Genomic DNA, 16,098 nt, shown 5'->3' with positions numbered 1-16,098 from the left:
GCCAGACAACCTCACAACTTTGACTACACAAAAGAGAATGCTTCAAAGGAGATGCTTGTGAGGTCAAAGCGTAAGTGAAACTGGGAACTGCTTTCATCAGGCTTCCCTGCAAATGGTACATACGTGGACCCATAAACTTTGTTAGTTATAGGGTCAGTTCTACTCATTTGGGGTATATTTGGCATTTTTTGACATTCCCACATTTCCCACAATAACTAGAAGGTTGGTGGTGAGAAAATATCATGTCATACTGTTATACATGGTATCAATAAGGACAATTCCAAAATAGAATAATAATTGATCCCTAGGATTCCAAATTGACCTTTGGTCTAGGGCCGTTCTTATGCGAGAAAAGTTGTAAAGTTCAGTCCAGCCTCCAAAATGCTTTTTCATTTGTTACTAACATTTTTCTTTATTTAACCACATTATCAATAGTGTTTCTGATAACCCTTCTGAGAGCGCTCCAGAATTTGGAGGTAAATTTTATGGAGCCTTTTGGCCTCAGAGTGCTCAGATTATCTAGCTAACCTTTAACCTAGTCCTGCCACATTAAGTGTTAATGTTTCATTTCCATGTTAACTATTGCACTATCATTTCTTGTAAATGTCATCCTTCCAGAATAAAGCGAGGAAGGGAGCTGTTAAGAATTTCCTGCTCCCATGTATCACCTGCTATTTGCTTTTACCCCAGGTGCAAGGCAATATGATTGCTAGCTTCTGGGAGATCATAAAATCGAAATTGATTTTATGGCTCAGAACTGTCTTCCAGCAGTAGTGGAAAGATTTTTTTTTCCTAACAAAGAAAGTGAACCTTTTCCTCTTTCATTTGGCTTTTGAAGTTAATGGAAGAATTGCTGAAATGCCACAGTTTGCTGCACATTTTCTCTGTTTTACCATGAACAGCATCCACACAGGTAACAACTCTCTGTTTGCTGCTGCATTTCTTCCCCGTAGACTCCTCAGTGTCCCTCAGAATCGGTGTAGGGTAAGCTGTGACTGACGGGGCTTCTTCCCATCTGTTGGTCCCGGGCATTTGCCCAACTCCTCTGTGCATTGGAAACGTGCATGTTGAATCAATGCAACAAGCAAAATGGTTGCTGTGAAATCCCTATAAGAAACTCCATTATTCAACTAATAAAACCATTCCATTTTACTTCCAGAGAAGAATGAGAAAGGGCATTACATATCTAAAGGGAACAAAAAAATCGTATTTTTCTGGCTCCCTGTGTGTTACTTTGTTCTCCTCCCCTCCTTCCTGCTACTGTCGCATCCTGGTCTCTGCAATGGCTCATCCCCCTTATTTTTTTTTTCTTCCACTGCTTCTGTTTTTCTTAGAGTTCCCTGAGTTTTGGGAATCAAACCATTCCCAAAATAAATCACAATTGCTCTAGAACACCAACCCTCAAGGAGGCCTGGGATAAATTAGCCTAAAACATTCCTATCCTGTACCAGCTTTGCAAAGTTGCATTTCTGAGGGCTTCCCATGACTTTTTAAAGGTTGCCCTTCAGCATGGTCCCTTGCTCCTAAGAAGATATTTATTTTCAAAACAGTTTTCAAAGGAAGGCTCTTCTATGATGGAACTCAAAATAATCATGTCCATATCCTAAAAGACATGCATAATTATCCATACCATGATAAATTGAGGGTCCCTAAGTATGAAATGGGAGAGGGATGGATATTATTCCATGGATGCCAAAACAAGGTGGTGATTATCACTAAGATCTAAGCATTTAAGATTGATAAAATTTAAAGCAGCAATAACAAAAATCTTTTTTTCCTCAAATCTGGGGATTTGGAAATTTGGTCCTAGTCGTGGTGCTATGACTTCCTGTGTTACTGTAAGCCTGGGCCTTGACCTCTCTGAGTCCCAAGTAACTCGCTCACACAATCAGGATGCTAGACCTGCAGCCTTAGAAGTACTACTCAACAGATGTACAGTAGAGTCTAAAGGATCCATTTTATCCTTTGCAGAAAACACGATAATATTCTTTTAATTATTTGTTAAGTGCAGTGTTATTATGCATGTGTTTAAACAAAGAAAATGGAGCATTTCTATTAAATCTTCAGATTAAATATGCTTGTGTAAGGAAGTAAATGTCATGTGTACACACTTAAAATTCTAAAAATTTGTTTCTTTTCTTTAGAAAATTCATAGAAATGGGTTTCATTGATGAAAAAAGAATAGCCATATGGGGCTGGGTGAGTTGTTTTATATGTTTTATGCCTGTTATTCAGTTCAACAATCATAATTTTCTAAAGTGTGTGCTTATAAGGTTTCTCATGAAATGTTAATGTTGCAACATCATTTAATCTGTCAATGGAAACAGTCAATTTGGATAATCTAGGCTTCAAAGTGGTGGCTTTAAGTGTTCCTTTTTTCCAATCATTTAGTTTCTTCCTCATATAGCAAACTAAGTCGTAATTGACACATTTTTACTTTTTTTTTTTTTTGTATTATAGTATACTGAACTGAACTATATTCATCAGAGGTGTAATTTCTTTTGTTATTTTAGAGTTAATATGTATCTTTTCTATCTCATCATTTCATTTTTATGAAAAGCTAAGCTAACGTTTGAAATCACAGGAACTTTTAAAATATAAATTCCCTAGTACCTAGCTTACCCCAGGCATATCTTGGCTGTTTTGATTCCTTTTTTTCTTTTCTTTTTTTTTTTTTTTTGTAATCAAATTATTTTACTAGGCCTAATATTAATTTGTACCAATGGGAGAGAAGTATAATTTAGTTTCTGAGTTATAGGTCATGGAGATAATTGCCCATATTTGAGGAGCTAAGCAGTTTTTCAAAATACACATAAAAAGGAAGTGGCAAAACTTCCCAATCATGGGCAATGAAGTCACTGGAAAGTTTAGAGAAATATTGGAAAGAGTTTAGATTTGCCCATTATAAATTATGATAATTACCCTTCAAAGAAGATTTCCTGTTTCACTTTTTGGTCTGAATTTGTACATTTGCAAGTCAATTTGCAGCCGTTTGTGCTTGGGTTGTTTTTCTTGGCTGTTTTCTCTGAGAGCGGCCTGCACAAGATGGAGGGAATGAAACCCAATATTGAAGGGAGTCTGCAGGCTCCGGCTCAGCTCTCAGCTCAGTGACCAGATGAAGAGCTGTTATGAATTTGTGGAAAGTTGTTACTTCAAGCCATTTGGTCCTTCTTAAAACTATCAAATGTTAAATATCTAAACAGAACGGAATTCAAATGGGTGGAAATAAATGAAATATTTTTATAGTGAAATATTTCAGATAAGATCTCTTCTACCATCCATTTTTATGAAATTTCCTAAAGTAAATTTTTGAAAGATTCAGATTTCATGCTGAACACTTACATATAATCATTAACATTTCTCTTACAGTTTTACTTTGCTTTTACTGCAGGCTTTGAAATAACCATAAAGTGGAACTTTTAATTTCATTTCTAGAACATCCTGGTATTAGTTTGGTAGAGAACCATTTATGTGGGATGATTTAAAGAACCCACTCAGCACCCCAAAATACATCCATATCAGTCTGAAATTCTTCAATAAGAGATTCTCACCATGTCTATGCAAATGCTTCTAGGAGAGGTTGTATATTAGGTCCCCTTTATTGCTTACTTTCCAACAAGGCAGTGATTGTGAGGTAAATCCTGAGAGCATGCGCACAAGAAGGAATAAGTGAACTGCCAATGGATGCAACATTTGAGCAACCCCTAAATCAGCAGGACCCAGAAGATCCTGAGGGAAAAAGACCTTAATACTATACTGTGTTTTTTTTTTATCAATTCTTTATGATTTATTTAATCCATCCATCTGATCACTGACTCATGCATTCTTACACCAATGTAGTAAATTTTTATTGGATCTCAACTAGGTCTTATATTAGGTTCTTTGGAAGATGAAAAGATGAATAAGTTATAGCTCTGGCCCTTTATTAGATAAAACAGTAAAAAAGCAATTGCTCGGCAATGTTCCAACTGTTAAGACAGATACAACTTGTGGTGGAAAACACGAGGGAGCAGAGTAGTTAATCCTGGCTGTGAGAGTTAAGGGGAGATTCAGAAATGAGTGAAGATAGGTCAATAATGGTGCATTCCCGAGAATGAAGACAGCCTTGACAGGGTCCTGAGGTAACAGTGAGTAGGGTGTGGTTGGTCTGGATGCTGGAAACTTCAGACGTGTAAGGCATGTGGTGAGGAAGGTGAAGGAAAGGAATTTGGGTAGGGAGTTAGCCAGATTAACAGGAGGCCTTTTAGACTGCATAAAGGAGAATGGGCTCTATCTATGGATCTGTGACACATTTCTCCTATTTTTCTATGTCTCCATGATCATTACACTCCATTTATTCTTTATTTTTGTATTTATTTATTTTTTAAATTTTCCATTCATTCTTTAAATGTCAGTGTTTTTCAGGGTCTGGCCATGAATCTCACTGTTTTTCACTTCCTTGGGAAAACCCATGTAATTTCAAAGATGGTGCTGACTCTCAGATCCCTGTCACTAGCCCCCAGCTCTCTTCTGAGTTCCATGTTCCAAATGCTCACTGACCATCTATCCCAAATGTCTGACTGGAGCCTCAAGCCTAACCTACACAAGCTAAACTTGTTATAGTCTACTTAAAACAAGTCCTCATCTTTATTAAAGGACCTCACCACACACCTAGTCACCCAAATTAGTAAATTCAGAGCTATTTTCAACTTCTCTTGTTCCCTGACTCCAACATGCCATTGGTTAGTAAGTTCTGTCAATTCTACCTTCAAAAATCTAAATCTGGTCTCATCATCCCCACTGCCAGTGCTTTAGTTCAAGTTTCTTCATATGTAATTTAGATCAGACCTTCTCAAAATTTAGCTTACATAAGCATCACGTGGAGAACTTGTTGAAACAGTTTCCAGGGCCCTACCACTAGAGATTCTGATTCCATAGTCCAGGGTGAGCCCCAAGGATTTGCATTTCTGACAAGATCCCAGGTAATGCTGATTCTTTTGGTCCATGGACCATTGGGTGGTACCAGTTTAACTATTCCAGTTGCCTCTTAACTAGCCTTCCTGCTTTGACCTCACAAGCTGCAATGTTGCTAATGAAGTTGCTATTCCAAAACACAATTCTTACCATGTTGCTTTTCTGCTTATATGCTTATATATTTTCTAAGGCCACATATTGACCTTGACCTTGTGCCCAAACTTATTTCCTTGCATGCAAAGCCCTTGACAATCTGGCTGTAACCTGCTTTTCTGGCCTCATCTCTTTCCACTTCTCCCCCACGCCTTATGAATAATTTGACTTTTCCCTGCAACCTGAAATGTGTCCATCTTCTCCCATCCTGCTCCTCTGCCTCCAAAATGGAAAACTCCTACTTACTCTTTAAAACCCAACTCAGATATGACTTTCTTTGTGCTCCAGTAGTTCTTTATACTGCTCTTCTAGGAATTATCATGTTTTATTTTGTCTATCTATTGATTTCTCCCATGAGAATGTAAGCTCATCGAGGGAATGGACTTTGTATTTTTTTTAAATTTTTTTCTCAAATGTTTAGCATAATACTTGGCCATCCCATACACCAATGATGTTATTTAAACTAAATTTAATCCCGTAAGTCAGTGTTCCCCCAAATGTATCTTATTAATACCAAGGACTTGGGCGCCTGGGTGGCTCAGATGGTTAAGCGTCTGCCTTCGGTTCAGGTCATGATCTCAGGGTCCTGGGATTGAGTCCCGCATCGGGCTTCCTGCTCCTTGGGAGCCTGCTTCTCCCTCTGCCTCTCTCTCTCTCTCTCTGTCTCTCATGAATAAATAAATAAAATCTTTAAAAAAAAAAAATACCAAGGACTTTTTCAGGAAAAGGTCCTCTGGGTCTAACAATACGGTAAATCATGAATTCTACATAATAGTGTATATTGGCTTGGTGAAAGAACAGTAAAGAATCCTGTTAAATTTTGATTAATATAGTATTACCAAAAGGTATTTGATTCCATGGATCCTTTTTTGAAACGTGCTCTTGAAGTCAATAGGGAATAGAATTGGTGTCTTAGAAAGATACTCTTGGCCACAGGGCGAAGGATGGTCTGAGGTGGGGGAGGGAGTGGGCCAAGGATTTAGGGAGCAGTAATATTGGCCACAAATACCAAGGGCCTGAATTCAAACAGTGAAGTAGGAGGTGGGAAGAGGTGAGAGCTTCAAGTGCTGTTTTCTAGTATAATAAACAGGGACCTGTGGGAAACTGGAGATGTGGAAGAGGAAGCTGTTGAGAATGACCGTGAGCGTTCCTTAGCCATTAGTGTGTCTCATATCAAGGAAGAAAGTATCTGTTTCCATGAAGCGTTAGGCAGGTTAGCAGTCTGAGACATATACTAAAGCTGACCCCAGACATTTTTGGTAGTCAGTTGGCAAATAAGCTGCAAATCTTATGTTTGCCTCCATAATCCTGATTAAGAAGGGGAAAGGAAGCGTTTTTATCTTACCCTTTTATATTTCTGGCTCACACAAACCAAAATCCAGTAGCTCTGTTCTTGGCTGTTTATTAGATATCCACCAGGCCCCCAGCACCATGCCTAGGATGTGTCTGCTATGGCTGGTTCTTCACCAGGCCATCTTGCACCTCAGGGGACATTTGGCAATGTCTGGAGTCATTTGTGGTTGTCACAACTGGGGGAGTGCTACTGGCAGCTAATGAGTCGAGGCCAGAGATGCTGTTAAATATCCCACAATGCACAGGACAGGTCCCCACAAAAAAGAATTACCCAGCCCAAAATGTCAACCGTGCTGAGGTTGCAAAACCCTGGTTTATGCGAAGAAAAATTGAAGTAATTATTCTGACAATTGAAGAGCAGCAGGGGTTTTGCCTAAATTATTAGAATAACAACCTCATTCGTGGGCCTTGCTTTGTTAATATAGGCCTAGCCAGGTGGTGTTGAATAAGCATTAGTTCATGATTTAATCTTAGTTCCTTTCTCTTCCAGTGACTAATTATAAGCAATTTGAATTGCTATGTGCGATCAACGATGTAAAAGTAGGACAAATGCACCTCTAATGAGACTACATTAGACTCCAAACTTAAAGTCCCCCGATGAGGTTTGCCCCAGTGCAAGGACAGAGAGGAAAGTCATGGGTTGTAGAGGCAAGTGTCCTGCCTTTGAGTCCCAGCTCTGCTGCTTCCTGACTCCCAGAGCCCTCTAAGTTCCCTCCAGCCACGGCTTCCTCGTCGTGAAAGGCAGCCGTGATTTCCTCACCGGGGTCCTTTGAGGATGAGCTGAGTTAACAGGAAAGTGATATATTTGACAAATATTGATTCTTTTTTTTTTTTAAGATTTTATTTATTCATTTGACAGACAGAGAGAGACAGCGAGAGAGGGAACACAAGCGAGGGGGTGGGAGAGGGAGAATCAAACTTCCCACTGAGCAGAGAGCCCGATGTGGGGCTCGATCCCAAGACCCTGGGATCATGACCTGAGCCGAAGGCAGATGCTTAATGACTGAGCCACCCAGGCGCCCCGACTATTTGATTCTATTCCCCTCTGTGTTCTACGCCATGTTGTCAGCGATGGGGATACATTCATTAACCAGGCAGATGAAAATGTCTACCTTTATGGAGTTGGGAACAGTTGGGAAGGAAGACAATAAGCAGGACAAATAAGTACAATGAACAGGATGTTAAACGATGACGAGTGCTCTGGTGAAAAACAAAACACAAAAAGATAGGAGCATGATGCAGGGTTGGTGCATTGTAGATGAGAAGGACAGGTGCGACTCTCTCTGGGTTAAGACTTGAAATGGGGAGGAAGCGAGCCATGGCCGTATCCTGGGGAAAGAGGGTTCTAGGCGGAAGGCGGCAGCCTTTGTGCAAGTCCTGGGGCTAGATCATGCCTGGAGAGTCCAGAGAACATCAGGAGAGCCGACAAGCAGGGGAACATCTGAGGAGGGAGAAGGGAAACAGAGAGTGTGGGTCCTCCAAGAAGGTTGCAAGAGCCTTGGCCGTACAAACGTTAGCTATTCATTATAACTGCCTGTAGGTAGAATGTTCCAGTGTGCATTACGGCTCACAGAAGAGCGTTCTATAAACCCCTCAAAATTCTGTGCCCTTCTAAGAATGTTTTTAAAGATATCCTTCGTTTAAACAAAATGGCAAGGCATCTAAGTGCAAAGGACAAAATTCTAGCATTCTCATGGCCAATCTGCTCCGTGGGTTCCTTTCTTGCGACAGCCACCCACTCTGCCTTGGAACCCCACCCATGGGAGAGCAGAAAAAAGTCAACGCGGGTTTATTTTATTTCCTCTTCATTTCTACAATAGGAATCGCTTTTCTAAGCCGCCTGAGAATTTAAAGAACACCTACTTTTGTTGTGCTGCTACACTAGTTTTGCTCTTACAAATTCCTAGAGACAATTCGTATTCGTCCTGGAAACACGGAAATTGTATTTAGGGACAGCACTACTCTCTAATCACTGAGTAGATACAGGTTAATAATTTGTAAGATTTCGAACAGAAGTGTTGAAAACCCTTTTTACCATGTGTAAATGCTTTCCATTTCAAATCTCGCTTCACGCTATTTCAGCAGGACCCACCGTTGTTACTGGTAGTGAACACACTTTTCCAATACAACCACAAACAATAATATTTCTAACTCAGCTTACTTTCCTCTCAGTTGAGCCTAAAAGAAAGAAGGAGAGGACTTCCATTTCAGTAATAGTCGTTGCTAACCTACGAATCAAAGCAAATCATTTTTATAAGTGAAAATTTTCACTTACCAAAATGATTTTCAAACCCACTGTTCCTTCCGTTTTTAAAATATATTTTCCCCTATTAGAACATGTTTTAGTTCTTCTCTAAGTATAATAAAAGGAGGGCATGATATAATTGGAGCTGCTTCTTCTATTCTGTGTTTTGTCACCAAGGGTCCTCAATAAAATTCCCCAGAACTGGAAACATACAACTGTACACTAGTTAAAAAATTCTTCCTTTACCTCATGAATTCAGCAAGATTGTTTAACTTATCCCCCCATTCCATGTATTTCGTGGGTTAAGAATAGAGCCCTCCCAATGATTTGCCCTCATTAGCATGTCTGTCCTCTGTCTGCCGATCTGTCTCTCACTCTGTGAACTCTCCCTTCTCACTCTTTCACCCTCTCTGAAGACTGACTTCTCTGTGGCAAAGGGTGATATGATCTCTGCTGACCTAAGGGAAAATGGCCCCCAGAGGTTTGTGGTAATAAGGTCCTAAATACAAGGCCCATTCCTAGTTGGAAAGTCCCACTGTCCTCTGGTGACTTGTGGGGAACGTTCCTGTGTTGGGGCAAGAATATGCACCGAGAATCACTTCCTGATCTAGCACACACATTTTGGGGGTTCAGGACCCAGAGCACTGTTTAGTCCACATTCCCAGGAGAAGCCTCTCTCTCAAGCATGTTTCCACAGCCCAAATTTCACTTCCGGGGGAGATGCCACCTTATTGTGTTCATTTCTTCACTTTTAGGACAAGGTTCAAATTTCCAAGTGACATGGGCAGACAGCTCCTGTTATCAGGGTCACATTTCTGAATCATCTCCCTGATTCCTTGGGGAAGAAAATTGATGAGAGCTAACCCTACTCCTGACTCCTTTTGTATTTCTTTGTTTTTCCATTCAATTTGTGGGGGGCTATGTAAGACTTTTAAAGACACCAGTGGCTTTTCCTCCTTTGAGCTGCTATGCCAGAAATCCCCCCTCAGAACAGAATATGTAACACTACATTATACACAAACTCTGGCCATGTCCTTAACTATCCAAAAGGTTCTTATGTCTTACCCTTGTTGTTCTATTATGAAAACCAATAAGTAAATACACAGATGTGAGTATTGTCTTACAGGACTTTTGCAGACTGTGGGAAGTATCCCGCTTTTACATTTGGAGAATAATCTCCTTTCTTTGTGCATTTCTTTCAAGTACAATCCTGGTTTTGCTCTGGCAAGGCCCTCATTGGAAAAATAGAGAGGAAAAAAAAATTGGGGCAGAAAAGTTGCACTTATAAATATCTCTTCAACTGCCCCTACCATGCTCCAATCAGCACACCAAGTATTTTTAGTTTACTGGGGGTGAAATGATGCTGTGTCAGGTGGAGCTTGCTGCCAGGGGTGCAAGATAGACATTTAATCTGCCCCATGCATATCCCCAGCTCCCATCAGTACTTATTGTGAGCAGAGTTGCTGTAAAACGATGTTGGAGACTTTCTGAAAGCAAATCTGGGACTGACTTGTAATGATGTCTCCACAGTCCTACGGAGGCTATGTTTCATCCCTGGCCCTTGCTTCAGGAACCGGTCTTTTCAAATGTGGGATAGCAGTGGCTCCTGTCTCCAGCTGGGAATATTACGGTATGGAAACATTTCATAACTGTGGCTGCGAAAACATTTAACACATAATTACTCTATATTTGAGGTTGCTAGGAAAACAAATTATGCAGTAAAATTCACCCCAGCTTCACTGGGGAAAGCATAATCTAGAAGCGAGGTGGTTTATATGATGCATTGTAATCATGTTGCAACAATCAAAGAAATCTTAAGAGTGAGGGAGGACTCTTCCAAAACCCAATGTATGTGATCCTCTCCCCGAAACCTGGTGCCTCCTGATACACCAAACCTTTAAAACCAGAGCCGAGTCTGTGTTTTTGCAGGCACACGGGTGGCCTGTAAATACATTTTACGCAAAGTTGGGCGGAGCCAAACTATTCACCTCCAAGTCACAGTTTGCAGTCGCCAGGTCCATTGCTCCAGAAACCAGAGCCACAAAAAAATTTTGTTAAGAAGTACACCTCCCGTGGGTGCCTATTTTTATGATTCACATTAATGCAGGATGATTATTTGGAATTAACTCTAATAATTGCACAAAAATTAGCTTTCATCAGATCCTCGTCCCTGGGTTGGGGTAGAAATGAGACAACTATAACTCTCAGGCAATCTTTATTCAGAAAAAAAAAAAAATGTGTGTGTGTGTGTGTGTGTGTGTGTGTGTGTGTGTTGGGAGAGGAGGACTGGGGGCACATAGTTCCATCCCAGATTAATTAAGACACCAATAAAAGTACAAGAGGTGGCTGCATTTGTGATTTTTTAAAAAATACGATGAGGTCATTCCATAAGGTCTTTCCTAGCTAAACATCTCCCCCACCAAAGGGTGGAAGAGAAAAAGCTTAAGATCAGTCCTTTCTAATGTTTGCTGTGCCTGTCTCCTCCTTTGCCTCTCTAGCCCTGTTGAGGCAAATCGCAGAGCAAATGACTTGGGTGGAGCATTACAGTAAAGGCAAGCAGGAACCTTCCTCAGCAGCTCCACGGGGGAAGGTGACGAGCAGTTCTCGAACTGGGGGTTCTTGTTGGTTAATGGAATGACCCATATCACACGTAAACAACATATTCTCGTATATTTTATAGCATCTATCTACACAGAGCGCTTCATGGGCCTCCCAACAAAGAACGATAACCTCAAGCACTATAAAGTAAGCGTTTTCTGTTTCATTTAGGTCATTGACTTCTTGCAAATGCGCTAAATAATTCTGAAGCAGTCATTCAGAGTTTATACTTTTGCTGGCTCCCCAAGCAAATACGCTGATCTTTTGTTAGCTGCAAAACACCTCACTAGGAAGACATTCACTCTCTTAGGATTCTCTTCTTTCTTTCCCCATCCTCCCTTCCCTCACCTCCCTTTTCCGCATCCTCCTGCCCACCCCCAACCCCTACACAGCTTGAGCGGGCATCATTTATGCCTAAGGTCTCACTCATATGTAACATATGACACATAAACTTCCCGTTTTTCAAACGAAGAATCAGATGGAAGTAATGCAAATGATGATGAAAATGTGTTGCTCTGACTCTTAAATATTTATCAACCAAAGCAATACATAATTTCAGTATTGGTGCTAAGTCCATCGCACAATGATTTAGCTAGTTTTCTATTAGAACTTGCAGCAACTAAAATGTTAATTTTTCCTCTTTTCCAGAATTCAACTGTGATGGCAAGAGCAGAATATTTCAGAAATGTAGACTATCTTCTCATCCACGGAACAGCAGATGGTGAGGTTTAAGCAAGACTCTTACACATAAAAATACTGAGCCAACATCACTTTGTTTAAGAAACATTAAGCATCCTCCTATGCCTGTGCTCAGGGTCAGTACCTAAGAGTCAGGGACATTTCCACAAATGAGTGCGATGACTCACTGCTGACAATGTCAACCGCATGACTAGATAATTGTCGGTGTTCATTTGCAGGCAGTACATTGTCACTCGATGCTTTCTGGTATTTAGCAGCACTTTAACTCTCTCTCTTTGTTGCAGATAATGTGCACTTTCAAAACTCAGCACAGATTGCTAAAGCTCTGGTTAATGCACAAGTGGATTTCCAGGCAATGGTACATGATTTCGTTTTACTCCCGTTCACGGCCTTAGACCTGTAAGCTCAAAGGAGGAATCTGATTTTTCATTAGTAGTATTATTATTATTATTTTACAAAAACCTGGCAAACGGGCTGTAGGGTAGAGTAGGCAGAACATTAGCAAGTGGGTCTTGGATCTTCCATGAACTCCCTGAAGGACATGAGGTGACCCATGTCACCTCTGGGGATCCGGTTGAGTCCTATCTGAAATAAAGACATCCGTGAGATTGATGATCTTCTAGCTCGAACATCCCATAGTTCTGTGATCCTGCTTACATAATGTAGCTGCATGCTTAGCATCCCCACAAAAGCTGGGAGTCCCAAAGCAGCGAAAAGCTTCCGCGTATTCAGTAAGGAGCGATTGGGGAATGTTATCAGCGGCCACAGAGGCTCCCTGAAGTCAGGCAGCCCCACTCAGAGTTAGGGAACTCTTTCACCCATGTGTTCTCAGTGCCTGACACAAGTCTGGCCCAGCACAGAAACTGGAGTGTTCCCCGAGCGAATGAATGAATGAGCTAGCCGGAGAGTCCGGGTGGGTGGCACGAGGACTCGGAAATGACAACAGAGGGAAAAGGAAGGTGAAAACCACGGCAAGAGAGACAACCCCTGACAGCAGCTTCCCCTCCTCAGGGAGCAGAAGTTCTCCCTCACTTGCTTTTCCTGAATGAGAACCTCGAAAAGGAAACCCCCATTTTTGTAAATTGGGCTTTTTAAAATAATTTGCAAAGGGAGATGGGAGATTTATCTGATCTTTTTTAATCGTGACCCCCCCCAACGTAAATTCACCTTCTAAGTGTATAGCATTCTATCATGACCACTATCCACCTTTATTCAGTAAAAACAATAATCTCGCCAGCATCTCTCCAACAATGAAGTTTAAATGTATAACGTCATCTTCCTGGGTGACTTTAATGATACTATGTTTAACTCCTATGAAAGGTGTTTACAGTTATATGTGTTGTGGATTTTCTGCAGCAGAGAGGAATTGGATTTCAGAGGCTACAAGCCTCATAGAGTTTTTGAGCTAGCAGAAGCCTTAGAGAAAATCAAATCCAAACTCCTTATTTTTTCAAATGAGGAAACCAAGCTCCAGAGGAGCAAAGTGATAGACCCAGCTCTGGAGCACGTACCTGCCTCCTGACCCCCCAAGATGCTAGCCATTGTGAAACCTCAGCCACCAAGATCTAAAATATAAGCTGAAAACAAACAAACAAACAAACAAACAAACAAACAAATAAAATAAAATAAAATAAAATAAAATACGAGCTTAAAGAATGGGAAAGAATAGTCCCTGTTAATAAAAGACTTTTTCTGTCTTCCTGTTCTAAATGTCTGCATGTGAGCTATCTTGTTAAGTGCTCTTAAGTAGAATTTCTTTTTTTTTTTAAGATTTTATTTATTTATTTGAGACAGAGAGAATGAGAGACAGAGAGCACGAGAGGGAAGAGGGCAGAGGGAGAAGCAGACTCCCTGCCAAGTAGGGAGCCCGATGCGGGACTCGATCCCGGGACTCCAGGATCATGACCCGAGCTGAAGGCAGTCGCTTAACCGACTGAGCCACCCAGGCGCCCCTTAAGTAGAATTTCAATCACAGCATTAGAAAAATGGTCGGGACCTGCGAGCATTAGAAAGTCAAAGCTGGGTGCCTTGTGTGGCCGTGGGCGTGACTCCAGCCTCTGGTCTCTGCCTTGCAGTGGTACTCGGACCAGAACCATGGCATATCCGGCCTGTCCACGAAGCACCTGTACACCCACATGACCCGCTTCCTAAAGCAGTGTTTTTCTTTGTCCGACTAAGAAGGACGCAGACGCAAGCTTGTATCACAGTGGGATGTATCACCGTGGGAACACTTCGTATAAATGCCTCAGACCACTTGCTTGTTTTACTCTTTATGCTGTTAAATCCTGGGACAGACGAATGATGTTCTAAAGGCTGGCGGAAGATTAAGACTCAGAAGCTCAACTCAAACATTGTTTACATTTTCTGGCACTCTCTGAAAGGAGAGAAAAGGGAACCGTGCCTTTTGCTTTGGACACAGTGTTTTATCACCTGTTCATTTGAGGAAAATAATAAAGTCAGAAGTTAAAGTGCTGTTATTTTGTCTGTGTGCATTAATTTCAACTTCCGGTTTTATCACAGAAAATAAACGCTTGTGCTAGGCAAGCACATGAGTCACGTTAGATGGGGATGGAGAAGAAGAATCTAGAAGAGTTTGGATTTTTGTAATTAGGATTCCAAATGCTGGAATGAATAGCTCAGAGTATGAAAAAGCATTGTTCAGAAATCAAGTTCGAGATGCATTTCATAGAGGCATCCTGATGTTTGCACTCTATGCTGGACCTCCAAGAAATGTTTATGAAATTTCTCCCAGATTTCTTCAACGTAGCCAAAAGCACTCAACAGGGATAAAATCAGAATTTTGAATTCAGGCTCCTTTTAATAAATGCTTCAAATTTAGAAACATTCTTATTTTGTATCCCTTTCAAGAATTAGCAATGGTAACTGCCTTCAGATTGCTAAGCCACACCAAACTAAGCAAGCAAAACAATTAAATAAAAAGGACATCCACAGCTAGAAAGGAAAAATGTTGTATCTATGAGATTTTTCTGGGGTTTGAGTTTGACATTACTGAGCTCATTTTGAAAAAGGAAAAAAAAAAAAAAGCCATAATGCTTGCAACCCCGAAGGTGACTCTCTGACAGTAAGGGTCCCCATCAATTAGAAACTTATGGGCAGCTTCCATCTCTGTAACTGCCACCGAATTAAAAAGACCCAGGTCACCAGAAGATATTTATTAAATGAATGTTGGAAGTATCCATGAAGCCTCTCCCTAGGGGACTTTTCATTGATGTGTTTCCTGGCCCGAGATGGCTCTGGACGATTTCTTCCCATCCCTAGCTTGATCCTTCCTAGTTGCAGCTAGAAGACCCTTGTGCCTTCTCTCATGCTCTGGTTTCTCTTCAGATCTCTCATGCTCTACAGCCAGAAGAACCCATCCAGGCATGCAGCGTTACGGCAGGAAGGGGCCTCTAAGATCAGAGACCACAGCCTCCTCTAGAATTGTCAGACATTTCTCTGTCCAATGCTCTCTCTACCACCGCTTTCTGAAATCATGCCTCCCACTCACGCCACATGGCCCCACCGCACCTGTCAGGAAGGGGTGCTCTGTCAGGAAGTTTGGGCAGCACCCACACAGATTCAGGGCTGGCCATAGCACCCCCTCCCCACATCTATGCAACTGCCGATGTTATGCGGGGCAGAGAGAAGCTATTCCTTTCCCATTTTGTTTTGCCTGGAGCAGCCTCAGAAGCAAGTCCAGATGTCCTCATAATATTCTCATCATCCACTCTCTCCAGCTGGGGAGAGGAAAATAAGCAACAGTTCTTTCTTAATCCTCTATCAAGGGGTACAACAGGGCAAGTGCAAATAATAAGAAAATCTTGTTCCTTCAACGTCTTTTCTGCCTTTGTGGAATTCTGCAAAGCTGTTGTTTAATATCAGCATGCAATAAGAGGGCTCCAGCCTCACGCCTCTGGTTCCCACTGCTGCAGAGGCAACTTCTAAAAGACAAATCGAAATGTTCCAGTATTCCAGGTAAAAAAACTCCAGTCTTCTCCACGGTCTACAAGATAATATTGTAGATGTTAGATGTAGAACATTCCCATCATCACAGACAGTGCTATTGGATGGTGTTGTCCTAGCAATCTTCACAGACC

The 16,098-nt window shown here is 41.3% G+C and overlaps 1 protein-coding gene across 15 annotated transcripts in view; it reads left to right on the top strand.

Moving 5' to 3' along the window:
* Positions 1-14,474, top strand: part of FAP (fibroblast activation protein alpha) — a 74,891-nt gene extending 60,417 nt beyond the window's left edge. For 5 of the 15 annotated variants that reach the window (XM_064586618.1, XM_064586619.1, XM_064586624.1 and 2 more), the window contains 5 exons: positions 2,145-2,199; positions 10,235-10,334; positions 11,385-11,449; positions 11,951-12,023; positions 14,077-14,474. In XM_064586618.1, coding sequence (XP_064442688.1) covers positions 2,145-2,199; positions 10,235-10,334; positions 11,385-11,449; positions 11,951-12,023; positions 14,077-14,303 — 520 coding nt within the window. In that variant the 3' untranslated portion in view covers positions 14,304-14,474. The other 10 variants (XM_045868743.3, XM_045868740.3, XR_006789609.3 and 7 more) reach the window with 10 other exon arrangements.
* The last annotated feature ends 1,624 nt before the right edge of the window (positions 14,475-16,098 follow it).

This window comes from Mirounga angustirostris, unplaced genomic scaffold (assembly GCF_029215605.1).
Source record: "Mirounga angustirostris isolate CCGP_5_RB_7025 unplaced genomic scaffold, mMirAng1.0.hap1 SCAF_3, whole genome shotgun sequence".
Taxonomy (NCBI): domain Eukaryota; kingdom Metazoa; phylum Chordata; class Mammalia; order Carnivora; family Phocidae; genus Mirounga; species Mirounga angustirostris.
The sequence above is the reverse complement of the archived record's forward strand: the minus strand, read 5'-3'. Positions and strand labels throughout refer to the sequence as shown.